The 25,825-nt window shown below is 32.0% G+C and overlaps 1 protein-coding gene across 1 annotated transcript; it reads right to left on the reverse strand.

The window, feature by feature from the left end:
- Positions 9,247 to 10,002, reverse strand: LOC100518773 (olfactory receptor 6J1-like). Its single transcript, XM_005661172.1, has one exon. It carries the CDS (start codon positions 10,000 to 10,002, stop codon positions 9,247 to 9,249), a length of 756 nt encoding a protein of 251 aa, XP_005661229.1.

The raw sequence follows: 25,825 nt of genomic DNA on the forward strand, positions 1-25,825 counted from the left end.
TAGCAGTGGCAACAAGGAGGGCTTGTGTTCCCAGGGAGGTGGGGGTGAAGGGCAGTGCCTTATTGCAGGACCCTCTGCAGAAGTGTTAGTCCTTGGGGTGGTGGGTGCAACAGGCTGTGGCAGTGACCCCCAGGGAGGTGGGGTAGTGCCTGTGGACCTTGGCAACAGCAGCAGTGGGGTGTATGTGTTCCCAGTGGTATGCAAGCTATGAGTGACACTCAGTTGCAGAGCCCTCTGTGGCAGTGACCCCTGGGTTGTCTGGGGTAGCAGACAGTACATGGTCTTGAGATCATCATTGGTAATGGCTGTACCCACCTCTGGAATGTGAGATAGCTGGGGCAGCTTGCACCCACCTCCAAAGCCTTTGCAAGATGTACCCTGCTGTCTGAGAGTCCGTCTCCATGCACAGAAAATTAAATACATATGGCAGTTTCATCTCTCCCTTTTCCACACATCCCCTTGCTTCTCAGGCAGGCCCAGACATCCTCCAGTACCACTTTATCTGTGGCACATCAATCTTTGGCCCCCTCACGCTGTTTCTACACAGCAAACACTAGTTATCTCCCCAGGACAGACATCCAAAGCTCAAGCCTTAGCATCTCGACCCCGCCCAAGAGTTTCAGGCTGGGGTGTGCCAGGCAGTGGTACCGATGCTCTCTGCAGTTCTCTCTCTGCTTTGCCTTCCTTGTTCTGGCTGTTTTTCTTTTCCCCAGTACTTTAAGACTCCCCCTCCATCTTGGCTGATCTCCCATCCAGTTGGGGAACCTCTCAGTGTGTGGATTTCTTTCATCTTTCATAGCTCCCTTACAGGAGTGGAGTTTCATCTTGTCCTGACTCCTTTTTTTTTCCTCTTCTCTCTCTCCTCCCTTTTTTCTCCTTTTATCCTAAGAATTTATGTGGAGGTTTTCTTTCCATTTTTGGAAGTCTGAGGTCTTCTGGCAGAATTCAGTAAATTTTTAATGATAACCATTGTACATGTAGATCTTTTTTTAAGTATTTGTGGGAGAATGTGAGCTCCATGTCCTACTCTTGCACCATCTTGATCTGGATCCAATACAACTTTAATATCCACTAGGTAATAAAAAAAATATTTGACTCACTCTATTGTAATATTTGTTTTTTTAATGCTCTGAATTGAACTTTCAGTATCTCCAAGTTATGCCTGTATATTTTCATATGCTGAATGCATGGTATTTGTATATACTTTTTTTCTAAGAGTAATATTGTACTATTTGATAAATATATATACATATATACATATGCGAATTTCAAACAAGACATTAAGCTTTTCCATCACCTAGAAAATTTACTTATATCCCTTTACTTAACCCTCACTATTGATGACTAATCCACATTTTATATTATTTTATTGTTTTAATTTTTTTTGCTTTTTAGGGCAGCACTTGCAGCATATGGAAGTTCCCAGGCTAGGAGCTGAATCAGGCTGGCTTATACCACAGCCATAGAAAAGTGGGATCTATGACACATCTATGACATACACCACTGCCCAAGACAACACCAGATCCTTAACATACTGAGCGAGGCAAGGGATCAAATTTGCCTCCTCATGGATACTAGTTTGGCTCACTGAGATAGAATGGGAACTTCCTTAATATGTTTTAGCATAGGTAAATTTTGTCTGATTGTTTTTGGACTTCATAAAAATGAAATCATTAGTAAATTTTCTGTATTGGTTATTCCTTTCAATATTACATTTTTGAGATTTATTTATATTATTATGAATGTCAAGTTTATTTTTTATTGATGAATTTTTTTATTACATGATCTAACATAGTACGCTTTTCCTGTATTTTTCTTTATGATGATTTGGATAGTTCTGACCTGTGGTTTGTGGAAAGGAAAACTATGATAAACATTTATGTGAAATTTTTGTAGTCATATGTTTCAAGTAAAATTGTAAATGTCTAGCATACAATCACTGTCTCATATGATAGACATAGATTTTGTAAGAAACTGACAAATAGTATCTTCAAATTTTTATACTATTTTATACTGCTACTTGATAAAAATTCCTTTTATTTCATGTGCTTGTCAACGTTTGGTGTTACACATTTTTAAACCATTTGAAAGTACATAACTTTATATGTCATTATAGTTTAAATTTGCATTTGAAAAGTAAAGATGCTGAGTATATATTATATTTTTTCTTCCTATAAGCACACCTGCAGCATATGGAAATTCCCAGGCTAGCGATAAGATCAGCACTCTAGCCACTTGCTTACACTATAACCACAGCAACAGTGGATCTGATATGCACCTATGACCTATGCCATTTTTAGTGGCAATGTGGGACCCTTAACCCACTGAACAAGGCCAGGGATTGAATCTGCATCCTCATGGACACTATGTCAGGTTCTTAGCCCTCTGAGCCACAATGCAAACTCCATGAGTATGTTTTAGTTTACTAATATGCCATAAGCAGGATACTTTTTGTGAAAGCTGTTATTTAATGTTTATCTATAAAGTATCTTTGCCTAGCCTAGGTTCATAAAAAATATTATGCTGTCTTTTATTCTATAATCTCTATAATTTTGGCTTTTATATTCATGTATGTGATCCATGTTAATATTTGTAAATGATGTGAGGCAGGGTTAAAGTATTCTTTAATAGGTTTGCTTATATAGTTGTTACTGTTAGATATTTTTTCTGTTTCTCTTCCACACCACCCCAGATTTATTGAAGTATTAATAATGTATAACATATGTAAGTTTAAGTTGTCCATGCAATTATTAGATAAAATTATATATTAAAAATGATTATCATGATAAAGTTGGATAACATCTCTATCCCCTCACATAGTTTCTGCTTTTTTTTTTTCTTTGTGTCAATAATGTTTATGATCAAATATCTTAACTTTCAAGCAAATCATATAGTTTTTTTAGTTATGGTCACCTTGCTCTACATTAGATCCCCAGAACTTATGCATTTTGTAGGTTGATGTTTGTATCATATGGCCAACATCTCTATTTTCCCCATCCCAAGGCCCTGACAACTAACATTGTAACCTCTATTTTATCCCATTTATCTACTTATTTTCATACCAATCAACATTTTCATTGTTATTGCTAATTTAGAGTAACATCTTAATACCTTAATATCATATAGTGTAAATATATATGATAATCTACATATGAGTGATTTAAAAAAAATCTGAAGAGTGTTTTTACTATTTTTCTCCCTTCTGTTTTTTCATGTACATTTTAATATTTATTAGTTCATCAATTTCTCCAAAATTCATGGAGAATTTATGGATTTGAATAATGCTAAGGTAAATTTATCCACTGAGGTTCTTTTTTTTTATTTGTTTGTTTTTGTCTTTTTAGGGCCACACTGCTGCATATGGAGGTGTCAAATCAGAGCTATAGCCCCTGGCCTACACCACAGCCACAGCAATGCAGGATCTGAGCCATGTCTGCATGGCTATACCACAGCTCATGGCAGCACCAGATCCTGAACCCATTAAGGGAGGCCGGGGATTGAACCTGCATCCTCATGGATGCTAGCCAGATTTGCTTCCATGAAGCCATGGTGAGAACTCCCCATTGGGTTTTTATTTTAATACTGTTATTATTGACCTCTAGACTTTTATTTTCTTTTTAATGGTTTTTAGTTTGCTCACTATCTCAAAATTGTCCTCTAATTTTTCAAAACTATTTACCATAGCCATTTTATTTTTAATTTATTTTACTCTAGTATAGTGGTTTTACATTGCATGAATTACTGTTCTACAGCAAAGTGATTCAGTTTTATGTATATGGAAGTATACACAGGCATTATTTTTCATATAATTTTCCTTTGTGTTGTATTACAAGACACTGAACATAATTCCCTGTTTGATGCAGTAGGACCTTGTTTCTTACCCATTATTTATATATATATATATATATATATATATATAATAGTTTTCATCTTCTAATCCCAAATTCCAAATCCATCCCTCACTGACCATCCTTGGAAACCACAAGTCTCTACTCTACCATAGCTCTTTTAAATCTATTTTTAACAATATTATTCTTCATTGTAAAGTTTATACTTCCATTAGAAGGTAAAGTTACTGTTTATTTCTTGTAGATTCCTTTTAGTCTATCCCCACTTTATAAATGATGTTAATTTTTAAAATATATGAATACAAATGAGAAAAAATTATTTTTAAGTTGAATACTATGAACTAGCCTTTTGAAATAAAATTTACTTTAATATTATCATGATGACATTAATTTCTCTAATGAAATTGAAACATAAGCCAAAACATTTGAAATCCGCCACTGAATTGACTTTAGTTTGGGGAAAACTTTCAAGTAAGTAACCTTTGCTCGTGAATGAAAATAGTGGTACTAAGTGTTCTTTTTGAAAATTTCCTCTCTGAGATTTTTGTCTTGTTCAGGAGTTAACACATTCATCATAGAAAACAGATTATAGTTCTCATTTATGAGAAGACTTTTCTTTTAACATGAGAAAAACATATTTGTTTGACTTTATTAATATCAAGATAATTGCCTCCTCTCAGCATCATTTTTGAAGGTTTCTTTCCACATGTTAATATATTTCACTGTGCAAATGCTTTCACTTGGATTTTGCCATTCCTGACAAAAGACTCATAATTCTATTTTACCTTTGTTTTTCGTTCTGCATGTTGCAGTGAAAGCTGGATAATTAATGAGGGAAAAAGGAAAATGTGGTAGAAGAAGACAAACTTAGATGATATCTAAACCAATGATTGTGCACAAATGATGATTATGTACAGACTAGTTTTATACAACACTAGCTTAGGTAGTTTTATCGTTATTAAAGCAGGCTCTGTGTGGCTGAGGAGAACACTGCCAAACAAAAAATTCTCCTGTTGAAAAGAATAATAAGTTCAGTAATTGAGGAGGAGAAGTCACACTGCAGTTAAGAAATGCACACTTTTACACAATATGGGTAATTTGCTTGAAAGCTGCCAGCACCAAGTGTGGACAAAAAGAAGTTTGCTTACTAGCAAGAAAAATGGAAAGGCAGTGATTCTATTCACCCTGAACTTACTCCTTTCTTACAACAATGTGCAAACCACACACATAATGTGCAAATGTGTATCTGATTTTGTGACTTTCATAGAGATTGCGGATACAGACACAGAAAAGCACTATAGTACAAAGAAAATGTTCATGGGTTGGATCATGTTTAAGGTAAGCCTTTCTTAGTTAAGTCAGTGAATATGACATGAACGAAAAAGTGTAAATCTGTAACCAATGAAAATACGAATGAAAAGAGAAATGAGTGTGTTTGTTATGTTCCAAATTAGATTATCATGTAATTTCTGCCTTGCCTATACCAATATCACCTTATTTTTGAAGGCAACAGAGTGTATTCTTCTTGCAGTGATGACTCTGGAAAACTATGTGGCATTTGGTTACCCATCAAGATACCTCTTCATTACAAACTTGTTTATGTGTGTGGCAATGGTTCTGGGAAACTAGACCCTAAACTTTTTGCCTCAGTGCTGCCTCTCTGATTAACAGTCATCCCATTCTGCAGTTCATATGTTGTTGACTATATTTTCTGTTATCTACCACTTCTACATGTATTCTGTGCTGATTCACCCTTGCAGGAGATCATGATGTGTTGTGGAAGGAGTTGGAGCAGTGTTATTCCTATTTTTCCTCATATTTTCTACTTTGCAACTTGGTGACTGTGATGAAAATAGACTCAATTGAGGGCAGAAATAAAAGTCTTCTGCACATGTACTTCCCACCTAATTGTGGTGACCATGTATTATGGAACAAGCTTGTTCAGGAATATGATGCCCAAGTTCCTCTATTAGAAGAGGGAGACAAACTTATTCTTGTTCTATGCAGTTATCAAGACCCTGCTTTCTCTTTGATCTGAGGAAAAAGGAAGTGAAGGTAGCTGTGAGAAAAGTCTTGGTGGTAAAGGAAATTATATAAACTTTTATTAAATTATAAAAACTTTTATTTATGTGGATTACCTGAGCCTTAGAATCACACAAATATAATTATAATTATTGGTACAATTTAATTTAATTCTGTATCATACTAAGCAGAACTTGAAACTTTAGAAATTTGAGGCTATAAATATGGATTATGCTAATATTATTTCTAAATGTACATTTATCTGTTTGTTTTCCATTAGAATACTTATTGCAGAACCCAAGTATTGCAGAAAGAAATTTTGAAGTTCTCATTCTCAGTTGTACCTTGTTTCTCATGTAAATGCCAAAAAATTTATGTATATCTCTGCTTATTTTTAAGTTGTTAGAATCAATACTTACCTTTTTTCTAAATTGTGTTTTGAATAATCACAATTTGCTAAAATACCAAAATTGATTATTTCTGACTATCTATTAATTAAACAACTCAATATTTTCAGATAATTTTGTACTCAAAATAAGTTAAATTTAAATAATTGGTTTAAAATTATAGCATTGTAGGATATTTTTAAAATTTTGCATAATATTTCTTTAGATTTGCGTGGATGTCTAAGATGATAGGGAACAAACTGAAAATAACATGTATGCTGATCACAGTAAAGAGTAATAAGGTCCTACTGTTCAGGACAAGGAGTTATAGCCTATCTCTTGGGATGGAACATGATGGAAGATAGCATATAAAAAAATGTATATATATATATGTCACCCATGTATGACTGGGTCTATACGTGCACAGAAGAAATTGTTGCAACACTGTAAATCAACTATACTTTAATAGAAATTTTTACTTTTTCTTTCTACCATAAAATTTATAGAAAATTTTAAATTTAAGTTGCTCTAGGTATGTGTGTATGTGTGCATTGAATGATATTTGTCAAAAAAATATTTTCTGTAAAAAATTATAGCTTTAATGACAACTGTAATTTTTATGTACCAGAAATAGTTCTATGAATTTAGCTTCATATGTTTCTTAATTTATTAAGAATATTTTAAAAGGACACTGTTCTCCACCAGAATTTGTATTCACATGATCGAGCCTAAGAAAAATGGTTATAAATTCAGTGATTAACTCTAAGTAATGTTGAAAGTCACAATAATTTTAGATATTTTATTTTCAATAGAATGAGCCTCTTTTAGTTTTATTACATTCATTGGATGAAAATGTAAAGAAGCATTATAGAAAGTAATTTAACTGATTTTCTTATAGATGAAAATCAATATATTATTTAATTGCTCAGAATTACTTCTTATGAAATTTAAGCTGTGCATAAATAAAATAGAGTAAAAATGAGATAAATGAATAAAAGAGTAATTAAATCTAAATGAAGTGTCATACTTCTTTCTTTTTTTTTTTTCTTTAGGGCCACACCTGCAGCATATGGAGATTCCCAGGCTAGGGGTCCAGAGCTTTAGCCACCAGCCCATGCCAGAGCCACAGCAACATGAGATCTGAGCCACTTCTGTGGCCTACACCACAGCTCAAGGCAATGCTGGATCCTTAACCCACTGAGTAGGCCAGTGATCAAACCTGCAACCTCATGGTTCCTAGTCAGATTTGTTAACCACTGATCCATGATGGGAACTCCATGAAGTGTCATACTTAACAGAGTGGCAGGTAAACCTTTACACACCTGGAAAAAATATCATCTTCAAAGCATAGTGGCTTCATTTGAAAAATCTGTCTTATTTTCATAGATTCAATCACATGATTATGGACATAAATATCAATCAATATTTTTATAAGTTTTTAAATTCTACAACACCTTGAAAATCAAAAATTGATTATATATTCATTAAAATGTATGTCTTGACCTATTGTTAATGGAAATATTGATTGCCAAAATACCCATTTTACAAAATAAATGAATAATTGTATGATTTCAGTACAAAATAATTATCTAAACTCTAAACCAGCTTAATGGAATCATATGTATTATTCAATTTATAACATATACCATAGTAGGCAATAGTGTTCAGTCTTTATAAATATGAACATATTTCTTAAACTCCTTGTCTACATTTTCTTACATTTTCTACCAATTCTCCCAACCAGCATCTGGGTAGCTTCTGAAATCTTGCAGGTGTGGCATTACCAATGTCATTACTAGTTGGAGCCCAGTGGGTTTGGGACTATGATTTGGGGTACCTTATCTAAATAGTCTGTATTAGAAAAGAGTTATATATTTTTAGATTTGTGTGTCAGAACACATTGTTAAAAATAACTGCATGTTATCATCAAATATTGATTGATATGTAAGCCCTCTCTTACATATGTTCCATCAATAAAGGATCAAGAATAGAGAGGATTAGTACATATTACTTTTTAAAAATTTGACTAATATGTAGAGATGTATATACTGTTCCTCCATATGCATGTAACATGCTAATCGACTAGTCTATAACTGAAGTAAGAAGTATTAGGTAGATATCTAGAATATGAGACCCTGCTTACTGCAACATTCACTTAAATGTGCTATTTACATTTCAGGTATCTACCATTAAACGTCCTTCTTGCAGTCATTTTTCTTCATCTTAAAGAATATTCTCAAGTATGTATTTTTGCCGTGGCAACAGATTATCTCAATATTTGTGTTTCTAAAAATGCCATTACTATTTTTTTTCCTGCAAATTTGAAAATACATTTCAGACATCAAGAAATTTTACCTTCACATACTATAGAATATACTTCATAAATACCAGGATGTTTTCCAATAAAACTATAGTACAAATATCACCACTATCAAATTTGATATTTATAAAATTAAAAAAATACATAATCCATAATGAAATTTCCCATGTGGGAGAAATATCTCATAATATAGTTATATTGTTTTTCATTCCTATGAGCAATGAATGACAATTCCTGTTGTTTCACAGCCTCCCCATCATATGGTATTGTCAGTGTTCTAGATTTTTGCAATTCTAATAGATGTGTAGTGGTATTTCATTTTTGTTTTAATTTGCATTTCCCTGAAGACATATGATGTGGAACATTTTTTTCCCATGCTCATTTGACATCTGTATATATTCTTTGGTGAGACATTTATTCATGTTTTTGCCCATGTTTTCATAGGGTTGTTTATTTTCTTACTGTTGAGTTTCATGAGGTCTTTATGTATTTTACATCATAATTATTATTTATGTCTTCTGTGAACATTTTATTTGTGTAACTTGCAAACAACAATGCAAGCACACAATTCCAAAGATAAATATAATTTTATTGTTAAAGTTTTTATCAAATATACATTTATTTATACTCTTAAGAAACTTTTCAATTTGACAACTGTATGTTTTAGAGACTATAAAACTATCTGATTTCTCAAAGTATAGATAAATGTATTTAACAAGGGTGTCACTATTGTACTCAAAATAGTGCCCAACTTATTAAATGATAAGACATTTCCTTTAGAAGGTTGAGCATAGAGGAATATGGAAACACCATAAAACATAGTGACAACAATCATGTGAGAAGCACAAGTGGAGAAAGCCTTCCACTTTCCCTGGGCAGAGGGCATTCTGACATGGTAAACACAATGAAGACATAAGGGGTCAGGGTAAAGAAGAGAGAGCTCAGAAGAGAGCTCAGAAGGAGAACTGCTTTCTACCAGGTGGAGATCACCACAGAACAGTTTTAACATGGGGGCAGTGTCACAGAAAAAGTGGTCCATGACATTGGGACCACAGAATGGCAATTTTATGGTTACAATAGAAGGAAGTAGATCATACAACAACCTTCCCACCCAAGAGTCCATGATCATCTTCAGGCAAACCTGGATCCTCATAATAGTGGGGTATCTGAAAGGGATACAGATAGCAACATAGTAGTCAAATGACATAATTGCCAAGATGAGGAACTCTATGGTCACAAAAAGAAAATAGAAGAATGATTGAGTGATGCAGTCTTCAAAGGATATAGTGTTTATTTGTGAAATTGTAACGGCCAACATCTTAGGTGTCACAGAAGTGAGCATGATTTCTAAAAGGGAGAGATTTGCCAAAAACAAATACATGGGTGAGTGAAGGCAGTTATAACTACACACAAGTAGGATGATCATAGTGTTACCTAAAATTGTAAGCTCATATACACTTAGGAATATAAAGAAGAGTAATATCTTCATTCCCTAGGTAGTGTGAAAAACAAGAAGAATGAATTCTGTCACAGTTGTTGAAGTGTCATTGTTAAAGGCCATCACACAGTGAAAGCATTATCTGCAGTAAAGGAAAACCAAATCACCTCCAAATCATTTTCTTCCATATTTAGAAATATTAATTGATGCTGAAACAACATTATCAAACATTTGAAAAATATGCTAATTATATGCTTTTTATATAAAATAATGTATGGCCTTAACCTCCTTTTAAAATAGGAAATAATACATTCTATCCTCATTGTTTGCTTTATGGTTTCATCTCCTCTCAAGGTTTCAAATTTTAATCTGAGTTCTACTTCAATATCTGGATATCCAGACCTAGATCCAATCTCTCTTTCAATAATTTGACTTAGTACATTTAAACGAACACAATGTGTCTTGAATAGCCTGTCTTTTTATTCTAAATTTATATTTCTGTCTTATTGAATATTTCATCATGATCCTAAATTTTTTGTTAGATATCTTCAGTCATTATTATTATTATTTTTTGTCTTTTTAGGGCAGCACCCATGGCATATAGAAGTTCCCGGGCTAGTGGTTGTATCAGAGGTGTAGCTGCTGCCTACATCAGAGCATATGGCAATGCCAGATCCTTAACCCAATGAGTGAAGCCAGGGATTAAACCTGTGTCCTCATGGATATTAGTCAGGTTTGTTATCACTGAGCCATGATGAGAACTCCTAATTGTTATTTATTAAGTTAAATCTTTACTTCTACACTTAATCAATAGGCATTTCTTAATAAAATTACTTAAAAAATGTTTATCAAACCTAATCTACTCTGTCCACATATACTATTTTTGTTTTAATGTTCCAATCATCTTTTTAAATTGTAATGGCTTCAGGCACTCAATTCTCTCCAAGTCAATTATGAATTTTGCTACCTCCTTTTTTTCTTTAATAGACACTAGCTGGGGAGTCTTCTTACACAGAAATGTCTTTCTTGTGCTTTATTTGTGGTAGATGAGTCTGCATACCTTCATGCTCACAGGCAAACATCATAATAGGAGATTGATGTAGGAATAGGGAAACCTGGATCAATGAAGGATCAGATTCACTGAGTCACTTGACCTCTGGAATAAAATCAGCCACAATCATCCTGGCCAAGGGTAACTACACTTGTCTCATATCGACAATGTCTCCATAGCATCCTGGTCCTGGTGACAATGCAGCTTTCCTTTTGACTATGGAAGGCACCATATCTAGAACAGTATTTCTGTTATTCAATTTACTAAAATAATTAATGCATCATTATACATTACTCTTACCTGAAGCAGTAGGAAGCTTAGATAAAATATAAATTCCCTGACATCTACTATACATCCCCGGTGATATCAGGAAATTATTCTAAACATCTGGTTATGATATTCTTTCCTGGACATGCACAACAAAGTCTAACCTTTAATTCTGTGCCTCAAACAAATAATCCCATAGTTTTTCTCAAAGACAAGAGTCCTTTAGAAATCACTTCTCAATACACACTTTGTCTACTGTTTTAATATCCTTTATCTCTATCAAGTAAGACTGCATAATCCTTAAAATGTCAGACTAATAATTTCTGTACATCTGGGTACTTTCTTCATAATCCCACTCAAAATTAGCCATAAATCTCCTTTGGCTTCCAAATGTTTATAAATCTGTACTATTGGAAATACCACATTATTTTGTTAAACTATATTGCATTTATTTTGTAGTTCCTTGAGTAAGAATGCTTGATGTTAGTCAAAGTCATACAACTTCCTTTATGACTAAACTCAAAATTCATATCATATTGACATTTCTAAGACTAAAATATTTTTTCATAATACATTTTTGAAAGAATAGTATTACTGGTAGAATAAAATGAGCTGCAAAACCATACAGAAGAATAAAGCTTTAATTACCGCAGAAAATATATAGATCAAAATTTGAAAATTAATTTATAGCTTTACTGAATAAAGTATAATTTTGATAGTAATATGTTAACTTAAAAATTGCCTCAAATATTATATCTTTATGTGGTATAAATGCTAGGGTTAATATTTTCTTGTTTGATGGATTCATGAATCTTTACAATATAATTAGCAATCAGAATGTAAATAAAGCCTGTCTAGCCACTAATTATATTCAAGCACTAACAACTTTAAGCACTGCAGGTACAAAGTGTTTTGCTTTCTTGGGAGTTCCTGTCATGGCTCAGTGGTTAATGAATCTGACTAGGAACCATGAGGTTGTGGGCTCGATCCCTGGCCTTGCTCAGTGGGTTAAGGAACCAGTGTTGCTGTGAGCTATGGTGCAGGTTGCGGATGCGGCCCCGATCCCTCTTTGCTGTGGCTCCAGTGTAGGCCTGGGAACCTCCATATTCAGTGAGAGCGGCCCAAGAAAAGGCAAAAAGAGAAAAAAAAATTTAAAAAGTTTTGCTTTCTCTTATTTTTCTTAACAGTGGAGAAGAGCAATGGAATTATTAAAATATGTTTTAAAAATAGATGACGAAATGAATATATAAAAAACTGAGGTGTTATATAACATGTATCTAAAACTCTTACCTTCCATTAAGTATATTTTGCATAAACTGTATAATAAATATCTCTGAGCTTGAGAAGCATTGCTAAGACAAATACACAAAAATGCTCTTTTATGTTTCCAATAATATAAAGTCTATAAATCAATAATATATATTTTCAAAAATCTCAGTTATATAATTATGATGTTGATTTATGGAATTAACCTAAAACATGTATGCTTTATTCAGGAAATACTGGGTTGTATTCCTCAGAGTTTAAAATATAATGTGTTATTTCTGAACAATTGTGATATGTCTGCCATAAACTTTGAAAATTTTGTTATCTAACTCTGAAGCAGAATCACTCAATTACATTAATATTCCAAAGCAACAAACATCAAGCCATTCAATAAAATAACAAATGAGTTAGCTAAGATTTTTGTGCAGGTCAGGTTATTTAGCTTCACTGTATATTTTGTTATTATTGTTGTTCACAGAAGGCTCCTATTTAAACTTGGGTACACAGTTTAAACTTATCCTTTAATTTCAAAAGATCCACACATCTGAGGAAAGAACAGACACATATAACATAAATTGTACTTACCTGTGTCTTCCATTATTGATACATATAATTTGTAGGGTGGATAACTCCTTTAGAAACCCCTTTTTTGATGATACCTAGTTCCATATGGCTTATCAAAAACTTTAAAGGAAAAGAATACACTTAAATTTTCACTTTTGCCATAACATATGAATTAAAGTAACTCCTCCCACAAGAGCAAAAACTCTCATAATGCATTGTCTGCTTTCCATCTAAAGGAAATTTTTTTCCTGCTTCCAATCAATAGAAATAGAAATTTGGACAAGTTATGTAGGATCAAAATGTTATAAGAAGAGTAAAGTTAATATGAAAAACAATGGGTCATGATAAAAACTGGAGGCATATATGTATCTATTGTAAGGAAATTATGAAACCAAAATAAATCAGTATAACATAAAAGAACCTGAGTAGAAATTGCCAATAAATTCTTATTCCAGTGGGAGAATCAATAATATTACATATTTCTAAATATTTTGATTTTTAATTAACACACTTTGCTTTTCAGAAACATCGTCAATATTAAGTTGGTTAAATGTGGTCTATCTTACATGTACATTCTGTAAAGATCTGTGATGTGATGTGTGTGTTTGTGTACTTTCTGAGATCAAAACTAATACTTATTTAGAGCACACCATCATTCACTTGGTGATTCTCTTTAAATTCTGAAATGTAAAATGGACTTTCCAAGTATGTTGATGGTGTGGTAATTCCTTTACAGATATATGATTTCTGACAAGGCTAATAGAATGAGTTGATAAACCACAAATTTACCCTCTTAGTGATCTGAAATAAAGAGAAGGTATGAATAAAAGTTATCCTTATTGTTTGAGATAAAAAAAATCACTAGGAGAAATAAGTATTCTGAGTTATTTCAAGACCTCTTGGGGAGAATTCCTAGAAGAAGAACAGAATCTTCAGGGAAGTATTTTCATGTAGGGCTGTTAACACAAAGAATTTTTGTTATAACTATGCTACATAAATATGATCAAAGTAATTAGCTAGAAAAAAACCTTTGCCTATATTTGGGGTAATATTGTTCACAGCGACATGACTAATGATGTTGATTGTTTTTAAATCTATCTTTGGCTGCCATGTTCCTATATTTCTATGAAGTTAGATGTTGTGAAAATAGTTTTAACTGATGAATTTTCATGCAGAATATTTCAACTAAAGTATTTACATAAACTCTTATGAGAAACAATAGCAACTAGCTGTTCATTCCCTTTAGAAAACACTTCAAAAATTTAATTAATTTTAACTTTATAAACTCTGAAATTAAAATTTTTCCAAAATATACACATATCTCTTCAATACTCAAATTAAGGACAACTTTGAGGTTGGAAAATATTTGCCTTTCCTTGGGTTTTATATGCTATACTAAATGGGAAATCAATTTGATATCCATTAAAACACATTTTATTAATAATACAGTTGGATTGGGAATGTGCATTGTATACACATTCTTAATGAGTCTTTCAGGCAATTCTATGTCCATCATGCCCCTCTGTCCTATCGAGAGTTACCTGGAAGAAGGCTCTGTTTCTAATTTACCATCCTTCAGATGATACTTGGTCCGACCTGATCAGTAGTCATTGCTATAACAATGAGGTAGCATTCCTTCTGCTGTGGACAAGTTAATAGCAGAGGTGGAGAAAGGCTCAAGACATTCTCCCCAGTAAATCTAAAAGAGGAAGGTTTAAAAGTGGACATTTAGTATTTATTCAAGGTGGCAGAAATGTGTCAGTTGTTTCTATTAATATGTACAAAATTGTGTGATGTGGGAGAAGAATCTCTCCAACCATGAAAATGGCCAGTGAATGCATATTAATGGATACAAATATATCATTACTTTGATGAAATATAGAAATAAATATAATGAAAGAACACATGAAAGGGATTGCTAAATTTTTTTTAAAAATTGTTGAATGATTTAAAAATTAAAATTTAAGAAATTAATATATATGTTCCCAATATATTATTTTTTATTACTTCTAATTTTGCATTAAACTTACAAATTTACACTTAGGTCTGTCACCAATATTGGAAACTTAATTTGGTAAAGCAACATAAAAAAGTTGGAATGTGACTCATAAGCTGTTTTCAGAAACTATGGAATACGACAGCAGTATATTTTTTCTTTAGTTAAATTACAGAGAGAGATATTTTATATTTCTCACTGGTTTGATGGGTGCATTTGAACATTCAAGGTGACTTTAGAAATGAAAAGACTTTAGGAGTTCCCGTCGTGGCGCAGTGGTTAACGAATCCGACTAGGAACCATGAGGTTGCGGGTTCGGTCCCTGCCCCTGCTCAGTGGGTTAACGATCCCGCATTGCCGTGAGCTGTGGTGTAGGTTGCAGATGCAGCTCGGATCCTGCGTTGCTGTGGCTCTGGCGTAGGCCGGTGGCTACAGCTCTGATTAGACCCCTAGCCTGGAAACCTCCATATGCCGCGGGAGCAGCCCAAAGAAATAGCAAAAAGACAAAAAAAAAAAAAAAATGAAACGACTTTAGAAATGCTTTGTATTGTATAATTACATCTCATACTATTATTTATCCAGGTACCCTGCTACATGAGAGCTAGGTCTTTTTTAAGGTTTATTGAGCTATAATTGGCAAATAAAAATTATACATATATTAAGGTGTATAAGGTGATGATTTGACATACATATACATTGTAAAATAATTACCACAGTCAAGCTAATTAACACATCCATTGCTTAAAATAGAATCATTTTTTCTTTATGTTTTTTGTGATAATATTTAAGACCTAGTTCCTTCACAAATTTCAAATACAATACAGTAGTATTACTAACTATAGTATGTTGTACATAAGATCCTCAGAACTTATTCATTTTATAGATGAAAATTTATAGCTTTTAACCAAAATCTCTCCATCTTCCCCTTTCTCCAGCACCTTGGAACCAACATTCTCTTCTCTGCTTCTATGAGTTTATCTTTTTTGATTACACATATAATTTAAATCATTCATTATTTGTCCTTCTATTTCAGACTGATTTTACATACTGTCCTCAGGCAACATTTGGAATATGAGAAAATATTTGCAAACCACATATCTGTTAGAGTTAATGACTAAAATAAATAGTTAACTCAAAAAGCTCAATATTTAAAAATATCACAGTTTTTAAATGGATACATAACTTGAATATTCATTTCTCCAAATAAGATAAACAGATGCCCAACAGGTTTATGAACAATGTACTCAACAACCTAATCAATGGGGAAATGTAAATCAAAACCACAATTAGATATCAACTCACACCTATTAAAATGGCTAACACCCCCCCAAAAAAAACCAACAAAACAAAACAAGAAATAGCAAAAGCTGACAAAAGTGTGGAGTAAAGGGAACCCTTGTACACTCTTGGTAGGAAAGTGAGTTGGTACAGAAATTATGAAAAACAGTGTGGAGTTTCTTCAAAAATTAAAAGTAGAACTACTGTATGATCCAGCCACTTTACTTTTAAAGGAAATAAATATCTAAAGAAAATTTATCCAAAAGAAATGAAATCAATATCTTAAAATACCTCTATTCCCATGTTTATTACAGCATTATTCATAATAACCAATGTATGGAAACATAAATAGATTTGTTGTTAAAGAATTTTGGTTTGTGGAATTTATCTGTTCTACCAACCGCACTAAACCAGAGAATTATGTCATGACTAATTAGAAGCTGGTGTGCTCCAGAAGTGTATTTCCATTTCTTCACCCATCCAGTAGTCATTAATTTTTTTCTGTTACTATAGATAAGATCCTATTTTTAGAATTTTATATAAAATAAATTGTAAAATATCCAGCCTTTTTTTGTCTGTTTTCCTGCATTCAGCATAATTTTACTGTGATTTATCTCTGTTGTGTGTGTGCTGAGTAGCATTGTAGTGTACAGATGTCTCACAAATTTTTCCATTATTCCTTTTTCTAGAATACAATAAACCCGTACTAAGCATTGTAGTATACAACTTGAGATGAAATAAATGCTATTTTTTTTCTTCTTCTGTAAATGCCTAGGAGTGGAATAGTTGGATCATATGGTATATACATGTACTGTATGTGTATGTGTGTTTTAAGAAACTGCTGAATAATTTCCACAGTGGTTTCATTAGTTTACATTACTCCCAGCAATTTATATGGTATTTTTATTTTTTCTATTCTAAATTTGAACATTTTTATGAGTTTATTTGCATTTGTATAGGTTTAAAGTGAAATTCATATTCACATCTATAGCCCCATTTTATTTGTGGATTTATTATCCATTTTTTAGGTTAATTTATATATTCTTAACAAAATAATTTATCAGACATTGGTTTCCAAATAGTTTTAGCAGTCCATGACATATTTTTCATTCCATTAATAATATCTTTAGATAACAGATGTTTAAAGAACACCAATTTATATAGATCAAATCATTCTATAGCCAAAGTCACAAAGGTTGCCTTGCATTTTGTTCTTTAGGATTTTTATAGATCAAAACATTGTCATTTAAATCCAAAACCCATTTTAGCTCACTTTTGTATGTGGTATGAAGTATGGATGGAAATATATTTTTTTAACATACAGATATCAAATTTTCCTAGTACTTTCTTTGCAGAAAACTCCTTTATAAAATACCCTTGAATTTTTTTTCAAAAAGTTGTTCACATATGTATGAGTTTAATTCTTGACTTTTTTTTTAAATTATTTTGTCCATTTTTGTCAGTACCACAGTGTTTCCATTTCTGTGGCTTTATAATTGTTCTTAGAAGGAGATAATTTTTGCTCCTAATTTTTCTGTTTTTTTTTAAACTTATTTTAACTCCAAGTTTCTTAGCATTTACATGTTAATTTCCATATAAATGTATCAGCTTACAAATTTTTATTATAAAAAAAGACTTCCAAATTTTCAAAGTGATTGTGTTAAAGAGAGAGATGAAATTGAGGGCAATTGATATCTTAAAAATACTAATTCTTCTGACCAATAATATATATATATATATATATGTATTTATGCCTTTTTCTCATCAATGATTTGTGTTGTCACTGCACAAATTTTACAAGTTTTTTTAATCACCGAAGTATTTCATGTTTTTTATACTATTGTAAGTGGAATATTTTTAAGGTTTTATTGAAACATAGCTGATACACAATGTTGTGATAATTTCTGTTGCACAACAAATTGATACATGATATATTATTTTTCAGATTTTTTTCCCCTGTAGATTATTACAGAATATTGGGTAGAATTCTCTGTTGGCCAACCATTCCATATATCACAGAGAGTATATGTCAATCTCAAACCCCAAATCCTCCTCTACTCCCAATCCTCCTCTACTCCCAACCTTGTCCATTTTGGTAACCATAAGTTTGTTTTCAATGTCTATGAGTATATTTATATTCTTAAATATAAGTTTATTTGTATCCTTCTTTTAGATTGCACATATAGGTGATAGCATGTGATAATTATCTTTGTCTGACTTACTTAATCTAGTATGAAAATTTTTAGGTTGATCCATGTTCTGAAAATGGCATTATTTCATTCTTTTTTAGGGCTGAATAATATTCCATTGTATATATGTAACACATATTTATCCATTTTTATGTTCATAGACATTTATTTTGCTTCCATGTCTTAGTTATTGAAAATAATGAATTTATTATAGAGAGAATATAGTTGGATCATGTTTATTTTCATGTAATTTGACAATTTTGTCTTTATATTTATTTCCTGTTAATTTGTATTTAATTTACTAATGATATATTCACATTTAAATATACCATGTATCTAAATTTTAATTTTTTCTTTTTTTAAGGGCCACAAAAGGGACATATGGAAGTTCCTGGGCTAGGGATCGAATCAGAGCTGTAGCTGTCAGGCTATGCCACAGGCACAGCAATGCCAAATTCAGTCTGTGTCCATGACCCACACCACAGCTCACAGCAATGCTGGATTCCCAACCCACTGATCAAGGCCATGGACTGAACCTGCATCCTCATGGACACTAGTTGTGTTCTCAACCCACTGAGCCTCAATGAGAACTCCTATATTTTCTTTTTTTTTAATTTTTTAAAGTTTTATTCAATTATAGTTGATTTACAATATTGTGTTAATTTCTGCTATACTAAAAATGGTTAAGTTATACATACATACATATTTTTGTCAGAATTTTTTCCTATGCAGGTTGTTAAATAATATTTTGTAGATTTTCCTGTGCTATACAGCAGATCCCCACTGATGATCTATTCCATATACAATAATGTGTATATGACAATTGCAAACTCCCAATCCATCCCTCCTCTTACTAGTCCTCTTTGGTAACCATAAGTTTGTTTTTGAAGTCTGAGTCAGTTTCTCTTTTGTAAATAATTTAATTTGCATCATTTTTTCAGAGTCCATGCATAATATGATATGATATAATATAATATTTTTTCTCTGATACTTCACTTAGTAAAGTTCCCAACCATGTTGCTGCAATGGAATTATATTATTCTTTTTTTATGGCTGAGTAATATCCCATTGTGTGTGTGTATATGTATATATATATATATATACCTCATATTTTTATCTATTCCCTGTCAATGGACATTTATGTTGCTTCCATGTCTTGGCCATTGGTAAATAGTGCTGCAATGAATGTTGGGGTGCATGTATCTTTTCTAATTAGGGTTTTCTCAAAATGTATGCACAGAAGTGGAACTGCTGGATCATATGGTAGTTCAATTTTTAGTTTTAAAGAAATGGGACTTAATTTAAAGCTTTTTCACATCAAAGAAATCACAAACAAAATGAAAAGACAACACACAGAATGAAGAACATATTTGCAAGTGAAGTGACTGACAAGGGATTAATTTCCAAAATGTACTACAATTCATTCAACTCAATATCAAAAAAGCAAACAACCGAATTATAAACAGACAGAAGATCTAAATAGAAATTTCTCCAAAGAAGACATTCAGATGGCAAAAACCATACATGAAAATATGCTAAAAGTCACTAATTATTAGTGAAATATGAATCAAATATATGACAAGGGATCACCTTACATCAGCCAGAGTGGCTATCACTATCTACAAAAAGTAAATCCTGGAGAGATTATGGATAAAATGGAACCCTCCTACACTGTAAGTAAGTGGCATAAATTTTAAATCATAATTATAAAGAACCAAAGAAGGAGGAACAAGAACAACAAAACACTACACGAATAAGTGGAAAAAATTAACAAAATGGCAATAAATACATATCAATAATTTAATTAAATGTAAATTAACTGAATGATCCAATCAAAAGAGATATGAAGGAGTATAAAATAAGAGCCATATATATTCTGTCCATAAGAGATTTACTTCAAAAGACACATACAGACTGAAAATAAGGAAATGGACAAAGCTAGTCCATGTAAATGGAAATGAAAAGAAAGTTGGTGTAGTGATGTTTATATCAGTAATATTTATATCAAACTGAAATTTAATACAAAGTTTGTTTTAAGAGACAAAGAAAGATATTATATAATGATTGAGGGATAAATTTAAGAGGATACAACAATTATAAATATATATATATGTATATATATATGTGTATATATATATATGTATATATATATGTGTGTGTGTATATATATATATATGTATATATATCCAACATAGGAACACCTAAATCCATAAAGCAAATATTAACAGACAAAAGAGAGAAAGTGACATTAACACAATAATATTATTGGACTTTAATACACCACTTAAGACAATGGGCAGATCATCCAACAGAAAAATAATAAGAAAACACATCTTAAATGACAATTCAGTCAGATAACCTTAATAGATACATATAGAACATTGCATCCAAAAACAACAGCATGTGCATTCTTTTCAAGTGCATGTGAAACATCTCCAGGATAGATCACATGCTAGGTCACAAAACAAGCCCTGGTTAATTGAAAAGAAAATAAAATCACATTAAGCTTTTTTTCTGACCACAAATCTATGAAAGTAGAAATCAACTATAAGGGAAAAAAACTGCAAAATCACAAACACTTGTATGCTAAACAATATGCTATTAACATGCCAATGTACCACTGAAGAAATCAAAGAGGAAATAAAGAACAATTTGAAGGCAAATAACAATGAAAACAATAACACAAAATCTATGAGACACTGCAAAAGAAGTACCAAATGGAAAATTTATAGCAGTACAATATGACCTCAGAATTCTTTCAAGAAAAATCTCAATTAAATAACCTAAACCTACATCTAAAAGGAACTAAAGAGAGAACAAAACCCAAAGTTAGTAGAAAAAAATAAATCATAAATCTCATAGCATAAATAAATGAAATAGAGATTTAAAAAACAATAGAAAATACCAATGAAAGTAAGAGCTCATTATTTGAAAAGTAAGAGCTCATTCTTTGATAAACCTTTAGCCAGAACCACCAAGAAAAAAATGGGAGAAGGCACAAGTCAATAGAATAAATGAAAAAGGAGAAGTTACAAGCAGCATCACAGGATTACACAGGATCAAAAGAGAGTATTCTTAACAGATATACCAGTTAAATAAACAACCTAGAGAAAATATGAATTCCTAGAAATGTACAATCTCCTAAGACTGAATCATAAAGAATTAGAAAACATGAATAGACTGTTTATCAGTAATTAAACAATCAGAAATTAGAAAAAAAACTCCCACATAACAAAAGTCCAAGACCCAATGGCTTCACCAGTGAATTCTACTAAACAATTAGAGAAGAGTTAACATCTATCCTCTTCAAGAATTTCCCAAATATTGCAGAGGAAAAAAATGTTCTGAACTCATTCTATTAAGACAGAACCAGCCAGATAGCAAAGGCAGACAAAAATATCACACAAAAATTACAGAACAGCATCACTGATGAACGTGGGTGCAAAAATCCTCACTAAAATAATAATAAAGTGAATCTAACCATACATCAATAGGACCATATACCATGATCAAGTGGATTTATCCCAGTGATGCAACAATGATTCAATATCCACAAATCAATGTGATACACCATATTAACAAATCAAAGAATAAAAATCACATTAGCATCACATTATATGTTGAGAACCTACAAAATTATACACCCATTTGTGATTAAAAAAAATCTTCACAAAGTCAGTATAGAGGGAGCATAACTCAATATAATAGAGTCCATACATAAGTCCACAGCTTACAACATACTCAATGACTAAAAGCTGAAAGTTTCCTCTAAAAGCATGAAGAAGACAAGGATGCTCACTCTCAACCCTTTAATTCAACATTAGTTTTTGAAGTCCTAGCTCACAGCCAACAGATAAACAAATAAATGAAAATAATCAAAATTCAAAAGGAAAAAGGAAAACAGTTACTGTTTGCAAATGATATTAAATAGGTAGAAAACCTAAAGCCACAAGCAAAAATAATCTAGAACTCATCAATGAATTCAGTAAAGTTGCAGGATACTAAATTAATATAGAAAATAAGTTACATTTATATACACTAACAATGAACTATCTGAGGAATTTTGGAAATGATGCCATTTACCATTGCATCATAAATAATAAAATACATAGGAATAAACCTACCTAAGGAAATAAAATACCTGTACTCAGAAAACTATAAGACACTGATGAAAGAAACTGAAGACAACACAAACAGATGTAAACATATACTGTGTTTATGGACTAGAAGAACTAATAGTGTTAGAATGACCATACTACCCAAGACAATCTGCAGATTCTATGCAACCCCTATAAAAATACTAATGCCATTTTTCACAGAACTACACAAATTTGAAATTTGTATGGAAACATAAAACCTTGAGTTAACAAAATAAATCTGAGAAAGGATAGTGTTGAATTGTCATGATCCCTGACTTCAGACTGTACAACAAATTTATAGTAATCAAATCGGTATGTTGCTGGCACAAAAAACAGACTAGAAGATCAATGAAACTTGATAGAAAACTTAGAAATAAACCTAATACATACAGTTACTATAGAAAAAAGAGGCAACAATCACAATGGGGAAATAACAAACTCTTCAATAAGTAGGGCTGGGAAGACTAGAAAACTACATGTAAAACAATGCAATTGAGTTCTCTGAGGCACAGTATGTTAAAGATCAAGTGTTGTTATTGCAGCAGCTCAGGTCCATGCTGTGACATGAGTTTGATCCCTGCTATAGATTCGGTCAAATAAAAAGATTATTTTCTCACAACAAATATACACATATATATTCAAAATAGATTAAAGATCTAAACATAACAGAAGACCAAATACTGTAAGAAAGATACATAAGACAGAAAATCATAGGAAGCATTTTTGAAAAAAATGCAACAATATATCCTGGGGCAAAGGAAAGGAAAGTAAAATTTTAAAACTGGTACCTAATTAAACTTAAAAAATTTTGCACAGCAAAGGAAACCCTAATATAATATAAAGAAAATTTTTTGAATGGAAGAAAATAGTTGCAGATGATTTTACAGCTAAGGGTTTAAAATCCAAAATGTAGGAGTTCCCATCATGGCACAGTGGAAATGAATCCAACTGCGAGCCATGGGGTTGTGGGTTTGATCCCTGGGCTCACTCAGTGGGTTGAGTATCTGGGGTTGCCGTGAGCTGTGGTGTAGGTTGCCGACGTGGCTCTGATCTGCTACAGCTCCAATGGACTCCTAGCCTGGGAACCTCCATATGCCATAAGTGGGGCCCTAAAATGGACAAAAAGACAAAACAAATCCAAAGTATAAAAATAGCATATACAAAAAAAATTTTTAAAAATCTTACTGAAAAACAGGCAGAAGTCCTAAATCAGCATTTTTCCAAAGAAGATATGGAAATGGCAATTATGCACAGGAAAAATTGCTCAACATAACTAATCATCAGAGAAAATGCAAATCAAAATCAAATTGATATCACCTCACACCTGTCTGAATGGCTATTATCAGGATGTTTATGAGTAACAAATATTGGCAAGGATGTGGAAAAAAGGAAACACTTGTACAATGCTGGTGGAATTGTAAATTAGTGACACCACTGTGGGAAAGAATATGGAGGTTCCTATCTGAAGAAAAATAAAACAGCAACTAGAAAAGATACATGGCCTCCAGTTTTCATAGTAGCTTTACTTACAATAGCCAAGATGGGGAAGAAACTATGGTGTCCATTAACAGATGAATTGATAAAGAATATCTGCATACACACACATATGTGTATATATGAATTATATGAATTATATATGTATATATTTACATGAATATAAATGTAATTATCTATGAATTATATACATATATATTTACATATATATATTTTACTAGGCCATTAAAGAGTGATATTTTGCCATTTTCAACAACATGGATAGAACAGAGGGATATAATACTTTGTGAAATATGTCAGACTGAAATAGACAAATACTTTGTTATCACTGCTACGTGAAATATAAAAAGTAAGATACACTAGTGAATATAACAAAACAGAAACAGCTTCATAGATGCAGAGAAAAAATTTAGTGATTGCTGGTGGGGAGAGAGAAATGGGGTAAGATAGTGGTAGAGAAATAAAAGATACAAATAAATACAAATAAAATGAATAAGCTACAAGGATATACTGTCCAGGACAGGGAATATACCCACATTTTTTTCTTTTTTATCTGCACTTGTGATATGTGGAATTTCCCAGGCCAGGAATCAAATCCAAGCCACAAAAATGACCTATGCCACAGCTGTGGCAACACTGGTTCCTTAAATACTGTGCCATTTGGCTGGGGATTGAACTTTCACATCTGAAGCTACCCAAGCTGCTGCAATAGTATCTTTAACCCATGGTACCATATTGGGAGCTCCATATCCAAAATTTAATGATAACTATAAATATGCATAATTTGTAAAAACTTTGAATCACTCTGTTATACACCTAAAACTAGTAAATTATTGTAAATGAACTATACTTCAATAAAAATAAACAGATACACAAGTCAATTTACTGTCTTCTTTATTACTAGTATAAAAATTCAACAATTTTTCCTATATTGATGTATGTCCTTCAACTTTGGTATACTCAATCATTAGTTCTGGTACATTTTGTGGTTTTTGAAGAATTTTCTGTGTAAATGGTTATGTAATAGTGATTAAAGACACTTTGTTTTACGAAATGGAGAGTTGATATTTCTTTGCTTTTTTTTTTAATTGCACTGGCCAAAACCTCCCATGCTGTGGGAAATAAAATATGTTGGATTTAATAGAGAAGAGGAAGGCAATTTTTTAGATGAGAGGATATTAGTAGGAAGCACTTTTACTATATTTCACAATAGTGGACTTATTTTTGAGCAAATGATAAGTATCTTCAGCATCCTAGCAGAGTGGCTAGGAACTAAAAGAAAGGTAAAATTTGAAACATCAAGTAAAGTCCCCAAAAGACCTATATTATTAACTATTTTTTTCCTAATGTTGGAATTAAATGAAAATAAGAGAATAAAGAACAAGATGCAATAATATCAATGGAGAGGATGGGAATAAAATAAGTGGCAATGAATACATCATTTATGAGAAAGGAATATTGATGGAAAATGACTAAGGGAAAGAAGAAGAAAGGATAGAATTAAGAGGAAAATCAAAATAAATTAATGTTAGATAACAACATTTTAAAAATCTCAATGTCATGAAAA

The sequence above is a fragment of the Sus scrofa genome, chromosome 2, assembly GCF_000003025.6.
Source record: "Sus scrofa isolate TJ Tabasco breed Duroc chromosome 2, Sscrofa11.1, whole genome shotgun sequence".
Classification (NCBI taxonomy): Eukaryota; Metazoa; Chordata; class Mammalia; order Artiodactyla; family Suidae; genus Sus; species Sus scrofa.

What these genes read in the sequence shown, in the direction of transcription:
- LOC100518773 (XM_005661172.1), bottom strand. Translation starts at nt 10,002, where the DNA reads ATGATCATCCTACTTGTGTGTAGTTATAACTGCCTTCACTCACCCATG.